This window comes from Mugil cephalus, chromosome 4 (assembly GCF_022458985.1).
Source record: "Mugil cephalus isolate CIBA_MC_2020 chromosome 4, CIBA_Mcephalus_1.1, whole genome shotgun sequence".
In the NCBI taxonomy this organism is placed as follows: Eukaryota; Metazoa; Chordata; class Actinopteri; order Mugiliformes; family Mugilidae; genus Mugil; species Mugil cephalus.
Genome location: NC_061773.1, coordinates 2,366,838 through 2,382,011, shown reverse-complemented (window position 1 = coordinate 2,382,011; position 15,174 = coordinate 2,366,838). Strand labels below are relative to the sequence as shown.

Sequence of the window (15,174 nt, the reverse complement as noted above, 5' to 3'; positions counted from 1 at the left end):
ACGCCTTCCACTAGTTCACACAGATGTCACACACATGCCACACTGAAGCCTGGGTGTTACCCATTTCCTTTACCACCTCTAGATTAGCCCGCCTGCTCTTCCTCCCACACTGATGCAAAGCCTGTCTCACCACAGGCAGACATTTTTTAGTGTCAGGGAGTTTCCAGAAACTTAAGATTTGACTACTTCAGTAAGCGGGTCGCATGCAAGGTACTTCTTCTGATACACCTTTTCATTGATATATTAATACGCAAGTCAGCACACTGATGTTTATTTGACAGTTTATTCTTAAAGACAGATAAACACATAACTTGAAATTGTCTTTTATAAAGCAAATGCATTTTTGTTTATATAGTAGACTGTTTGTTACTGCTGTGCATCCTCTGTACTGTATTCTCAGTTGTAAATATAAAGTAAAATAAGGATGTAATTTATTCTGTAAATTGTTGGACAGCATGCTGCTGTTTTAACTCTAAATTGTGTAGTTACCATCGTAGCAGCTCCTCATTGTGTCTAAATCTAACATATTCATATTTAGCTGCAAGAGACAAAATAGAAAGACAGATAAATTCAATGACCATGAGGCAGCCGGATTTCATTAGAGGATTTAAGACTATGTCCTTTAAACACATCCCTTCAACGTGCTTCACAGAAAAAGAATCACACAATTTTACATTAAGACAAGACAGTAAATGAGCATACAAGCGTGTTACATATGTACACAAGTACACTATAAATCCAACACAAGACCTATTCGCGGTAGCTGAAGACACATTATGCATATCATTTAAATAATATCAGTTTTTTTTACCTTTCACCACATTTTAGCATGACAGTAATGTACAGGTAGATGTCTGTGTGTTTTGTGGCAGTTTTAAACGTTCACTACATTGATGCAAACATTACAGTAAATAGCCAAAGTTACAGGATAACTGTAACTAAACTTGGGTTTACTAAATTTGGTAAATTTAGGAGAGCTACTTAGAGCCTCACTCTCCACAGCACTTTCAGGTCTCAACTAGAACCACATTCAGTCACATTCACTCCACACCTATTTCAGTAACGGTAAAAAAACACACACAAAAAACAGTGACTGTCATTAACAATTTTCTTTCAACTGGATAAACATTGGCAGTGAAAGTGAACTAACGGGTAGGATCGTGTTGCTGATCAAAGAGAGCTCCTGCAGATTGAACACATCTAACACATCTAACTCTATTATGAATATGATTTACCATTGAAACAATACTCACAAGTAAAGCACAGTTATATACGTTCTTTATCCATATACTGTAGACACACAACATGCTCTGCTCTTTTATTCACAAAAACGTAAGCATTACATTTTAGTTGGCACACAATAGCAACAATCAAAGGAATAATATTTGCACATTTGATTCTGCAAAGCAGATTGCAGAATCTACTGCAAGCAATAATTTAAAACGAAACCAACAGTGATTAAGTGCAGAGGACAGACACATTAAAAACTAAACAATAAAGCACATTCAGCATAGCGCATTTTCTTTTTATCCATTGTGGTGTGCAGTCGCCCTCAGCAGAAGACTGGAGGATGAGGTGGTTTCTCTACTTGAGGTGGAAGAAGCCGGAGGTCTTGGTTGGAGTGGCCATTAGCATGTTAGCTTGGTTCTTGTGAGTTATATGGATCTAAAAGATAGATAGAGTTTGATCACAATTTAAATTCCTTTTAGCAAATTAATTAATTGTTAATAATAATGAATTTGGTATCCCTGGAAGCCCATCTGTACTTCCCCCTCCCACAAAATATTTGCAACAGAAAGCTTGTGTCAATCAAATCATTTGGGCGGGCTTTATAAGGTGAATGGCTCTGATGGGTTGTAGGACTAACCAATTGCATACAGAGATGTTGTTCCTCAGTATGGGTTGAAACTTGCCCCATAATGAAATCCAAATCACCAAACTCATATTCGGATGATAACTGAACCTGCTTCCACCAGGAAAATTTATTAGGTACACCTAGTAAAAATCTAAAGTGGTCTAATACAATTGTACTGCAACAAATCCTCCATTCACGAAGGTTATAAAGCTGCTGTTATTTAGTTTTGTGATGTTTCATTGTGTCAATGTTTCAACAATGTTTCTGTTATTTTGCCCAGCGCATTTGAAACACAGGTGTGAAAGAAAAAATAAATGTTGAGTCTTTTCTATGTTTTATTTAAATATTAAACTGCTGTGAATTGTGGATAAGTGTAGGTGGGAGAAGCACTCTGTATTCGCCATTAATTGCGCAGTAGTAGGTTCACCTTCTAGATTATGTCCTTGAGGAAGAAAGTGAACTTTAAAATGTCTTACAATTTGTGTTTTGAAAAACATAAGTAGCTTTGGATAGACGTGTTAAGTCCAGAGAGGGCTCAAAATGTTTCAAAGCTGGTAACAATAACAGCTCTGGTATTGATTCTGTGTTTTTCTGTGCTGTTGATTGCTACAAGTAATTGCACCCTTTAGCCATCTCTTCATCTCTGCTTTTAAATGCCCACTCTGAAATGCATATTGATTTTTTTGTATTTTACTGTTATTTAATTTGTAGCCCCTATGCTCTGTTCGTTTTAGCTCCGTTTAAGGAAATGTGCCATGCTGAGACTGAACGCTTCAGTGGCTTCAAGCATCACACATGGGTTCTACAGCACATCAGAGTAAGTGTCTGTCAGTGAGCCAGGTGTGAAGACTGCATTGCTCTTCCTCCATAAACATACTGTCTTAACTCTTCACACTTTGGCACTTTGGTTATTAACACTTACAGTACAAGGAGGCTGCATCCAGGGCTCCCCATCAATCTGCATGGGCAAGGCTTTGATCGTCCTGCACACAGGGAGGAGAGACAGTGAACTTTAATATAACCATATCACCATACAGTGTGTGATAATTATGCCCAGCTGTGTGGAGGAATTAAATTGTTTATGATGGCTGCGTTCCTACTGTAGTTATTTTTAAGCCTGTTTTGTATTGCTCGGTGTTCCTGTTATGTAGCAGGTCACAACCTGATGGTTATTTGGGAGGTCTGTGCCAGTCTGTGCCCGGCGTTCTTCAGTCCAGTGTAGATCTGCCCCATCTCTATGGCTCCCTCCAGCCCCACCACCTCCAGACGTTTGTCGCTCATGTCTGTGGAGTCATTAAGCATGTCACACATCAGTTTGAAGCGTTAAAACACAAGTGAGGCACGCTGATAATGATGCTAAGTGATTTAGAAGAGTACAGAAAAAACACGGTGTCACCTTGTGAGGTTGTTTTTAGAATTTCGGGGTCAGTGATAACCTCACTATGCTCCATCACTGGCACGCCATCTGGCTTCTTGGATTCGCCCCAGAGATTGGAGCCTCCGTGCATGCTGGGTATGTTGAGGACAGCTATGCCCTCAAGAGACATGTTCCTCAGGTCCAGAGGTCTCCCACAGCACTAGTGTCACACACAAATAAACATTGAAACGTTAATTACAAATTATTAGCTTTGATGACGCATTTCCATAACTCTGGTTGAAATTCCAACCTCAATTGTGAGACAGTCCTTCAGCTTCTTGCAGGAGGCAGAGATGGTCTCTGAAGTGGCAAACTCAAAATACAAAAGTTTGTTCTTCATCCTTGGAAACATCAGATAATAACAACAAGATGTTCACTTTTCTATGTTAAAAACATTAAATTCTGTTTCACAAAATGTCTTGCAATTCTGACCTGCTGTTGAACCTCTGAGGGTGTTTCTCTCTCATGGAGTGGAAGCGATGAGCAATGGAGGCGTCCTGTTCACATGGACACAGATACATCATTGTCGTATTAAAACATATTTTAGGGAACATATTGTTAGCCAATAACCATCTGTGATGTAAGTTTCCCTTCCTGCTAAGTTAGTGACTCACCACTCCAATAGAGAAGTAGTTATTAATGATCTCGTAGGGCACGGGGTCTCCTGCCTCTTGAGGGTCATCCGGTATCACCTGAATGCTCCAGCGGTCCATGTGAACCAATTCGCTAGCTTCAATCTCCTTCAGGATTTCTTTCAAGTCTGACCCTTCATATCCTTTCATTGGTTTACATTAGAACAGTATGACTATGTATCATATGGCACCAACACAAGGTCCCAGTGATATATGCTTGATTATATGTAATGATCTTACCGCCTCCCCATCGCAGACAGCGAGCCAGGTCATTCCCGGTGCCCAGAGGCAGCACAGCTACTGGAGGATGCACCTGGAGGTCAGCTTTGTCTGAAATCACAGGTATAAGATCTTATTTACTCTCTGTGGAAATGATTATCACAATCAGATCTCTGAAACTCATGCGATACCTATGGCATCCAGGAGCCACCCAACTGTGCCGTCTCCTCCACACACTAAGATCCTGTACTCACGCAGATTACGGAAGAAGTGCAGCCTAAAAAAACAAAGCCAGCTCAATGTTAACGTACAGGGACTTCAATTTAACTGTTAATGTTAAATGTGTAGCGTACCCTGGAGCAGGGCCTCCATTGGACAGATTGTAGACTTGACGAGGGTTTAGCAGGTACTGAAACTTCCTGAGAACTCTACGCAGGAAACGAAAACATGTTAGGTATTTTCATGCTAATAATGAATACTTTTGCACTAAAGGGTATTCCCACAGTAACCACTGGTCCGTGTCCATGACACATTAATAACCCCGCACATGTACTGAGTCACAGTCAGTCTTTTTCAACAAATTCCTTTGTAGCAATACTTCACATGTGACGCTTGATTATGGATCATATGACCTGAGGTGACACCACTATACTGAGAGCCCGTGGCAAAGTTCACAACAATATTCATAATAGATGTGTTTACAGCTATGAATGATGTGCTCCTCACCGTTCGCCTTGCTTTCCTCCACTTTTTGGGTTTACAAACACCAGCAGAGGGTGGGTGTCTGGAATAGGAACAATCTGAAAGAAATACATTGTCATGCTGTTGAATTTTGAATGTTTTGTGTAATCTGTTGTTTTTTTTTTTCCTGGCGTTGTTTCCCGATTTATTTTTATTCATTTTTCTCGTTGAATTTCAGTTTTACTTCCTGTCTTCCTGTTCCACTCACCTGTGGAACCCTTTGCCCACATACTACGCCCTCATTGGTTTCACCCGTCTCTCGTAATTCCATCAGCCCTTGTGTGTGTGCATATATAAATTTCCCTTTGATACTTTGTCCTTTGGCAAGTCATCTGTGATGTTACCCCTATTTGTTTTGGTCCTTACCAGTATTTTAAATTTGTGTTTTTGGTTTACCCTGCCTCTCAGTTGTTGTGCCTTTTGTAACTGTTGAGCAACTTTTCATTAAAACTGTTGTGTTTGTGACCCCCACCTCTCCTTTAACGTCTTGTGTTTGGGTCCTACTGCTACATAACTGTGACATACATGAAAAATTAAGATCCACTTAATTAGATAACTTTTGGATTAATGTAACTATTACAGATGCGTGGTGAATTTTACACTCACTGGCCACTTTATTAGGTACACCTATTAAATTGCTTGTTAACACAAATAGCTAATCAGCCAATGGTGTGACTGAAATTCAATAAATTTAGGTATGTAGTAGCTCAGGAGGTAGAGCAGTTGTCCAGTAATCAAAAGGATGGTGATTCGATTCCGCCCTATCCCCAGTCTGTCTGTCGTGTCCTTCGGCAAGGCACTTAACCCACCTTGCCCCCAGGTCCCTAGTGTATAATAGTGAGTGATGTTGATGGTGGTAGGTGCACATTGGCAGTCACGTTTGCCCCATGCAAATGTAAGCACTTTGAGCATCTAAAAATGGAAAAGCACAATATAAAACCAATGCATTATTATTATATTAATCCAACAGAGCACCTTTGGGATGTGGTGGAACAGGAGATTCACATCATAAATATGCAGCCGACAAATCTGCAGCAACTGTGTGATGCTGTCATGTCAATATGGACCAAAATCTCTGAGGAATGTTTCCAACACAATGAAGAATTAAGGCAGGTCTGAAGGCAAAAGGGGGTCCAACCCTTTACTAGCAAGGTGTACCTAAAAGTGTCCAGTAAGTGTATATGGAGGTGAGCATGTTTAATGAGTACGTGATCATCATGCACCCTGTCAGTGATACAGATTTGCATCCTGTCTTGCACTAAAAAAATACTATTGCTATCTTAGATCGAAAGTGAGCCTGTAACTTTCACAAAGAAAAATGAAGGTACAACGTGGAACGTCTGTAGTCCCCTATTGGCAAAGAGAACCCTTATGTAATATCTTTATCTAATCCTTCCAATATAATCAATTTCTTTCTCTTTTTTTAATGTAGCATTGGTAATTTTTCTAGGACCTTCCTTAGATTCTACTTATTTCATCCTGTCTGCCAGAGACAATGATTCCCATAAAACCCAAACTACATTTGTAACTCTCATTTCTCTTCATACTGCTCTGTATCCGTCACGCTCCCCTCTTACGTTCTGGCACTCCAGCCATTGCTGGTTGGTGTGCTGGGACATGAATGTCACCACAAACGATGGATTTAATTTGCTTAATCATCATTATGTGAACTTATTTGACAATTGTATGTAATGAATGTCCATTGCTTGGAAAATGTCCTGCACTATACCTTTGAATATGGAAATCTCCCCCCAAAAATAACATTCTCCTTGAAGCAATGGTAACTAGACAGACAACTTGAAAGTGACATCTTGAAAGTATGAAGGAATGAATGATAAACCTGCAGGATGTGGCCATCCGGAGTGACATTCAACAGGCTGGAGTCCTCCTCCTACAGGAAATAAAAAAACAAAACAAAAAACAACCAATGATAGTCCTAAATATCTATGTCCACTGTGGCTGCATTCATGCCATTATTTAAAGGAATTTTACCTTTGAGACGGCATAGATGGCCCATGGAGGTAGTATATGATCTTTCAGTGGTCCACACTCGCAGGTCGATATGCCAGAGAAAAGACACTCGTCATGACGCTTTAAAAAGAAACCAGATTCAGTCAGCACAGAGAGGAGGAGTCCATTCTTCAGGTATGTACAAAAGTAAAAGCAAGCCATCCTCACCATTTCCTGGCACCACATGCAGCATCTCCCCGCTAAAGTCTTGATCTTCTTGTGGCAGACCTGACACTTGGTGGAGTTACAGTCAGTTCTGATCCAGTCATGAGCTGCTATCTGAGGCACAGAGGAGGTAAATATGAGGCATTAACTCATTAAGTTTCATTACCTTGTTTTTTATTTTCAGATCATGTATTAACTTGACTGATTTGTCCATTTCAATTTGGCTGTTTTTACATTTTCTTCTACTCATAACATGTAGACAAGAAAGCTTTGTTCATGTTCACTGGAAAACTATAACCCGTCTGTGAGTAACTGCAGGAAACATTAAGACATTGTTGACATCAGCTCTTTTTCTCCAAAGCAGCTGTGGAAGTTAGAGACGGCTCCAGATTTACGACTTTTTGGAAAAACGGGGACTTGGCAAATGTACATCACCAGATAGAATATCCCAAAAACTGCACTGGTACCTCCACCTCCCACAGCTGTGAAGGGAATTTGGGCGCCTCACTGCTGTGATGCATTAAAGATTTACTGAATCTGTGGGTTGTGGCTGTGACAACAGCACCACTGAGCTGATCACTGTCTATGCTTGTGCAAAAATTAGGACATTTAACAGATGTACAAGGCAGACTCTGATAGCTGTAATCTGCGCTGATGGTTAGACGCACTGACTAATGCACTGTGATGTTCCCTCTTGTTAATGTGTTCACTGCCATTTGGGTTTGATCAGAACTGACCTAAATGCACCCTATTAAAGGTCCAGTATGTAGGACTTAGGAAGACCCATTAGCAGAAATTTTTTTTCTGTTTTCAGAACAAAAATACCTCGATTGGGAACAGTGGTCTAATTTGACCTGATCAGACGGAATATTTAATTCCGTTGGGAGGGGTGGTGTAACCTGTTGCTAATCTATTGAACAAGAAAATATTAGGGCTCAACAGCAATGTAAACATTTGATATGATCACTTCTGTCATGTTTCAGGAGAGGGACAGATAAATTGATACAGCAGGTAAAGTATTGAACACATCACAATTTTTCATAGTAAACATATTTCTAAAGGTGCTATTGACATGACATTTTCACCAGGGGCTGGTAACAACCCAAGTAGAAACCAAAATAAATAAGTTCATAAATTGAGTTATGTGTAATAATGTGAAATAACAGAGGGAAATAGTATTGAACATGCTTACTGATATTTAATACTTTGTACAAAAGCCTTTGTTGGTAATGACAGCTACAAGACACCTCCTGTATGGAGAAACTAGTCACATGGATTGCTCAGGTGTGATTTTTGTCTATCCTTCCACATAAATAGTCTTTAAATCTTGAAGGTTCCATGGGCCTCTTCTATGAACTCTAGTTTTAGTTCTTTCTATAGATTCTCAATTGGATTCAAGTCAGGTTGGTTGTGCCATCCTAGCAGCTTTATTCTCTTTCTCTGAAGCCAGTTGAGAGTTTCCTGGGCTCTATGTTTGGGATCATTGTCTTGCTGAAATATCCATTCTCGTTTCATCTTCATCATTCTGGTAGATGGCAACAGATTTTTCTCAAGAATGTCTCAGTACATGTTTCCATTCATCTTCCTTCAGTTATATGAAGTTTGCCAGTACCATATGCAGAAAACAGCCCCACACCATGATGTTCCACCTCCAAACTTCACTGTCGGTATGGTGTTTCTGGGGTGATGTGCAGTGCATTTTGTCCTCCAAACATGGTGTGTGTTATGGCATCCAAAGAGTTCAGTTTTGGTCTCATCTGACCAGACTATGTTCTTCCAGTATTTTACAGGCTTCTAAAAATGTTGTGCAGCAAACTTTAAATGAGCTTCAACATACTTTTTCTTCAGAATGTTTTGCAACAACAAGGTTGTGAAGGTCTTGAGAGAGTTCTTTGCTTTTTCCAATCATGAGATGTTCCTTGTGTGATACCTTAGTAATGACACACCTTTTTATAGGCCATCAGTTTGGACTGAACCAGCTCATATGACTTTCTGATCACTGATAGATTTCAGCTGGTGTCTTGGCTTTCCATGAGTTTTTCCACCTCCCTTTCTGCGTCTGTTCAATACTTCAATACTTTTTCCCTGTGTCACTTCACATTATTACACATAACTTCACACATAAAATTTCTGAACTTATTTGTTTTGGTTTCTTTATGTATGGATTACTTGGGTTGTTACCAAAACCTGGTGAAAAATTCATGTCAATAGCACCTTTAGAAATATGTTCATCATTGTTTTCAGTTGAATAAATTCAGTATTATGAATAAAATTGTGGATTATATTACCACAACCTTCAACACTCCACAAAAAAGTTATTTTCTGATGATATTTTGGGTCACGTAAAAACATTTCTTATTTGATCATTTTGTTTAGTGTCCATGTAAACCAGGGGTGTCAAACTAATTTTAGTTCAGGGGCCACATTCAGCCCAATTTGATGGACCAAGGACCAGTAACACAATACTGCATTAACCCATAAATAATGACAACACCCTTATTTTCCCCTTTGTTTTAGTGTAAATAAGTACATAATGAAAATGTTCACATTTAATGAACTGCATTATTTTTAAGAAAAATTAATTTCTGTGTAGGTCTTGGTCTCAGTGTTATGTCCAGAAGTCTTACTAAAATTTGTGAACCCTAGGAATAGCTACTTTTATTGGATAAATTTTCTCCAATCACTCCAATCACTTTTATCTCTTCAATGTAATTTCTGTACTTGCAAATTCAAATTCAGATCCTGTGGCAGGCCACTTTTGGCTCGCAGGCCATATGCTTGACACCTATAATGTAAACAGTTAAGTCACCATAGGTTCTCAGACATGTGAGAGAAGGGGAATCAGTTGCATTCTGCAGTCTCACCACAAAGTGACACTAATCCTATACACTGGTCCTTTAAGCAAAGTAAAATGATAATTTAACTTAACATGTAAATATAGCCCTGTAAATGTAACTCCAAATATAAGAACATAAATAAAACTAAATAAATGGAAGTATTGAAAATAAAAAGTGATCAATCTGATCCTTACACCAATTTCCTTTTTGGATTTGACAAATGTGCGAGCGCAGGATTCAGGATTCTTGTTGGCGCACTGGCTGTGGATAGTGTACTTGCAGCCTGGGGGAAGAAAAAATATACAGGTTACAAACCACTGTGTCACTGACAAATAGCAGATGGCACAAGTAAACTCATCTCCACTACGCCAGTGGCAGAGGATAAGAGATGCATGGCTGCCCCCTGGTGGTGAGCTCTTACATGTGCAGCAGAGTCCCTGTTTTCCGAGGCCGAGCAGCATGTTCTGACACACGCTGCAGTAGGTTGGCTTGTTAAAATGCTTCATCCTCCAAATGTGCTGCCCATCCCTCTCTGTCACCTGTGAGAAACAGAACCCACAGTTAAGCATTTTGTTCTTGTGGTATTGAGTGGAGTTGAATCTCTCAAAGTTGTGTTAATAACAAAGTGGATGTTATGAAGTTTTGAGTGTGCAGACAAATGTTTGCTTTTCACCTTCAGTCCAAGGAGAACAAGTAAAGGCACATTGTTCATGCCTCCCTTCACCCACTCTTCCAGAGTGACGGTCCCACTGTCATCCACATCGATGGCTGTCATCATGTCTTTAAGCACCTGTCCAATCACAAATCCCTCATTAAATATCATTAAAACTCCTGTGCAGTGAACTTCCTTTTACGTCTCTCACTTGTCATGCTTACACATCCTTATGTGAGAGCAAATGACTTTAAGAGTTTTAAAAATAAATAATGCAGGCTTTAAAAATAAAGAAAATAAAAGCTGAAAAAGAAACTCATACAGGTCTGAGTTCAGTCACATCCCAGCCGAGATAATCAGCAGCGCGCATCATCTGGGTGATTATACGATCCACTTCCTGAAGCAGAGACAACAGAGTTTGGATGGGTTTGGGTGTAACTATATCCATGTTAATCAGTGTGCTGTGTAGTACTGTAACTTAAGACAAAGGTCAGGTACCACAGTACATCGAAAACAACACTGAACCACACAGTTATGAACGTGAGGAGTGGGGAGGTGTAATTCAAGTCTGATGACATAAAAGATGGTTTACTTTGTATAAATTAGGACTTTTAATGACTGACTGTAAATAATGAGATATAAATTATCTGGCTGATTACTGTCAGAAGTGATTTCTGTGCAACTAAATTTTACGTGGCAGAATTTTCAACTCATTCACTCAACAGAAAAGTCAACATATCTGCTGTTTTGAAAGAAAAGCATTCTCAGAATCTGTTTTCAAACATGCAACAGGTTGAGAAACTTACAGAACTGTCCAGGAGTCCGTTGACATCTTTGTCATATAGTTTGAATGTAACTAGAAGCAAACAAAGTGATCCAGACCATCAATCATTATCATTTATCAACAGTAAATGTAGACTGAATGCTCCTGCACTGCAACAAACATGTCAAAAAAATGTTCAAAATGTAGATTAAACCAACATTCAAGCTTCTCCCGTGGCTGTCCTTCCTCCAGCACTGAGAAGTAACAGGACACATCACGTAGAAAGACACCACCTGAAACGAAAGAAACGTACAAACTGAAAAACTTTATTGCATAAATGAGGACTAAAAAAGGAGGCTGTTTGTCCCAGATGACAGTGAATTTATATTATATTTATTGTTATTATAATAGGTGCACTAATCTCGAAGGCTACGTCTACAGCCTCATTTCTGTGACGCAGCACTGCAAGATATACATATATATATAAAACAAATGTGGGCGTTGAACAAACTGTCTCTGTAGCATTCATTCTTTCTTTGATTATTTTCAGGAAGTACATGTGCCAAACACACTCAGAGCCCAAGAGGACTGTAAACAAGGCTTGTCCTCCAAACATCCACAGGCCAAAAAGGAAGAGGCCAGTGGATGAAGAGAAGAGGAGGCATTTCTAATACTTTACCTGCTTTCGACTGAGGGCACTTTGTGGGCCCATTTTGCTCCACATTCCGAAAATAGCGAAAAAGGCGTTGGCAGAAATCTGCAGGGAAGTCATCCACTTCTAGGTAAGTCTTGAGGAAGAGAGAGAAGCCCACGGCATCAACGCACTGAGGAGAGAAATCAGAAATATGATCAGGTTTGTTCAGAACAGAAGTTTGGTGGTTTCTTCTGATGTATATTTTGGAATTGATAACAATTAAATTGGGGTCTCTACATAAGCAAATACATCTACAGTCAAGCAGACAATATGTGAGTCACAGTTCACCAGTCTATCACGGGGCTGACACAGAGAGACAGACAACAATTCACTCTCAGACCAATGGCCTATTTAGAATAATCAATTAACCCAACATTAAAACACAGGCACAGGGAGAACATGCAAACCACAATCACAGTAATGACCAATATGAAATGAATAGCATTTAATAATTATTATTTAATTATTATTAAATGCTATTCATTTCAGTTATCAAGTTTAAATTACTAAAATACTGACTGACCTCCCCAAATCTGTGCTGCGCCAAGCGACCTCCAGGTTGAAACTCCTTAATCACGTCTTTCACCCTTAAGTTGCTGTCTGCAGGGGGAGGGGGTGAAAGGTCAAGATGTGAGCTAATCGTGGCAAACTGATAGCTGAGTGTTTAGGGCTCAGACTACATGGGTGCAAATTCTGTCAGTGATAAGCCACTGGCTTATAAAGGCAAAATAACAGATGAGAATAATAATAAATGAGTGAATTCATGAATCAAAAAGACAAGAAGAAGAATTTAATGCAACTAAGTTTGTTCTAGTCTTATGCATTACATACATAGTTGAGGAGTGCTAAACCATGGATATACCTGACATATAACCTGGGTTCGGGCCCTCCACACAGCAGTGCCTTTCCCATATCCAAAGAGGAACCAGTGTAATTATCCATTCATCCATTATCCACCGTGCAAATACTCTCCTAAAAGCCTTCAGACCCATTTCATTTCTTTCAAAGCCTTTGAGTGGACCGAGGAACATTTTTAGCCCCACCTTTTGTTTCCTGTCAACATATAATTCTGCATTATCTCTGGTGCATGCACTTACATTTTCAGGGTTGTTGTTTGTGTTTTTGTACAGAGGACATTGAGAAGTGCTCTTGTACTGACGGACTTCCCGTGCTCAGTGACTAAAGACACTTTCCCTTGATGTATTACACAGGCTCCTGGTTTTACATTAAAAATAAGTATGTGTTCCAGCAAGAGCAAGAAAAAAACCTGCACACCTAGTTCAGCTAAAACACACTTTTACATCAAATATTTACATTTTTAGTGGGCAAAAAAAGGTAGTTGCTTCTGCTTAAGCTGACTGAAAACTGATCATCCGTCAGTAATTCGCAAAGTAATCTGGTTGATTTGGGTGTGTGCTGTTCTTGTTCCTGCTGGACTTTGATTGTAATGACACTCGCATTTGTTCTTATCTTGTTTTTTTACATTCAGTACAAGTATTCAGATGTTACAGCACAGACTCAAATACAAGCACATTTTAAGCATTTAAAGTCTTAAATAAAAGTAAAAATACACACGTATGTATCACAGACTGTAATTGCTATTGCATTAATGCATTCTGATGTAGCATTTGGCTATTAGTTGGGAAAGTTGGAGCTAATTTCTACAACAGTATGTACAGTTGGATGGTTTAAACTGTTCAGTGAATCATATTTAATAATATGATCTGATGTTTAAAGTAAAAACAAATACATACAAATGTATAAACGCATTACATGAATAGGTCACATTATGTGTATAGTTAGCCAAAATGCTGTAAACTTACCTTCCATGTAATGCTGCAGCTGGATAAAATCCACAGGGGTCAGAGAGCCCTCGGTTTCATCAGATGAGGCCATGGTGATCAGCTGTTACAGAAAAGAGACAACAATGACTGACAGTGATGGGGACAACAGGACGAAGTGGTAACCTCCAGTTAGTCTCCAGAAACAAGTCTCTCTCTAGCAGGTCTTAGGCCATCCTCTGTCACAGCAGTGACTCAGATGAACTGGTTTGCCTCCATTCCTCTGAGTCAAACACTCCTCTCTGAATGGATACTGATCAACCACAGGGCTGTTTGTGCATGCAATTCAAACTGTCTCAGGCTGCCCTGATAACTGAGGACTCCAATGGAACATCAGTGAAAATCGGGACTACTGTACCACGTATGTGGTTCATTTTCTCAGATCATAATAATAAGTCACAGCTTTGAAAAACATAGACATGGGTCAAATATTTAGAAGCAACATCGGGAGCAACACTGTCCACATGTCTACGAGTTTCAGCATATAATGATGGCTCCCTAACTGTCCTGTATCTGTCCCAACAGGTATCCATCTGTTTGACACCGGTCTGTTTGTGTAGGTGGACTACAACTGAAACCATCTTACAATCAGTGCAATCAGCAACGTAGCAGTTCATAAATCAACAATTAAGTCCAGCTTTCAAAAGTCCTGATCAGACAGGATTATAAAGTGAAGTCAGAGTGAAATGACTGAGAGATGTCACCTCTTCACATCTCTTCGGTCTGCACAGGTGTTCAGGCAGAAAGAGGACTGAAGTTAGACGCCCCCAGTATTCTTACCTTCTCTCTGTCCCTGTCCTCAAACCGACAGCAGAAATAAAATAAAAACTGTCCCAAACACGTAGCGGCACAACGCGAAACGCTGACAGTGTTTATAGACGGAAGTTGGTGCTTGTGGGAGAATGTATGCCGCGGTATTAGCGGATATAGAGGATTAGAAATGCGGGAGGAGGAGCTTTGGACACATAATTACAGTTAGTGGCGCCGCCTCGCGCGTGCACGCACGCACAAATACAGTAACGCGCACAGCCACTTGTCTGATCTATTGTACCCATCATCCAAGTCATGCCATTTCCTAAATACTGCGGCTTTAAGCCTGGAAATCACAATGAGGCTCCTGCTCTCTGACCTCCGGCTTTAGGACTGAATGAATTGATGGGAATCTGGAAGTTCACAAGTTGCTTAAAACCCACGGACAAGGCAGTAACCACTCACAACAAAATAAGAATTTATTTTTAAAACTTTGGATAGCAGGTCATATTGGATTTTTGTTATTTCTCGGAACAATAGAAGAAGAAAGTCTGGGGTCAAGAAATCATGTAAAAAAAAAAAAAACAGATAACAGTGG

The 15,174-nt window shown here is 39.7% G+C and overlaps 1 protein-coding gene across 1 annotated transcript; it reads right to left on the bottom strand.

The window, feature by feature from the left end:
• Nucleotides 1-593: 593 nt before the first annotated feature.
• Nucleotides 594-14,735, bottom strand: dgkab (diacylglycerol kinase, alpha b). The gene is made up of 24 exons (XM_047582592.1): nucleotides 14,607-14,735; nucleotides 13,809-13,890; nucleotides 12,509-12,585; nucleotides 11,971-12,115; nucleotides 11,510-11,584; nucleotides 11,335-11,384; nucleotides 10,851-10,925; nucleotides 10,550-10,666; nucleotides 10,298-10,415; nucleotides 10,071-10,159; nucleotides 7,043-7,153; nucleotides 6,857-6,955; nucleotides 6,705-6,755; nucleotides 4,850-4,923; nucleotides 4,477-4,551; nucleotides 4,315-4,400; nucleotides 4,145-4,234; nucleotides 3,887-4,047; nucleotides 3,705-3,769; nucleotides 3,523-3,613; nucleotides 3,252-3,432; nucleotides 3,018-3,138; nucleotides 2,778-2,838; nucleotides 594-1,665 (listed from the first exon to the last, which is right to left on the bottom strand). Exons 2-24 carry the CDS (start codon nucleotides 13,879-13,881, stop codon nucleotides 1,585-1,587), a joined length of 2,166 nt encoding a protein of 721 aa, XP_047438548.1. The 5' UTR covers nucleotides 13,882-13,890; nucleotides 14,607-14,735; the 3' UTR covers nucleotides 594-1,584.
• Nucleotides 14,736-15,174: the final 439 nt, after the last annotated feature.

What these genes read in the sequence shown, in the direction of transcription:
- dgkab (XM_047582592.1), bottom strand. Translation starts at nt 13,881, where the DNA reads ATGGCCTCATCTGATGAAACCGAGGGCTCTCTGACCCCTGTGGATTTT. An exon ending in ATGTGACTGAACTCAGACCT is followed by an intron (nt 10,667 to 10,850) that starts GTATGAGTTTCT and finishes GTGATTGGACAG; the next exon opens with GTGCTTAAAGACATGATGAC. An exon ending in ACAGGGACTCTGCTGCACAT is followed by an intron (nt 10,160 to 10,297) that starts GTAAGAGCTCAC and finishes TTCTTCCCCCAG; the next exon opens with GCTGCAAGTACACTATCCAC.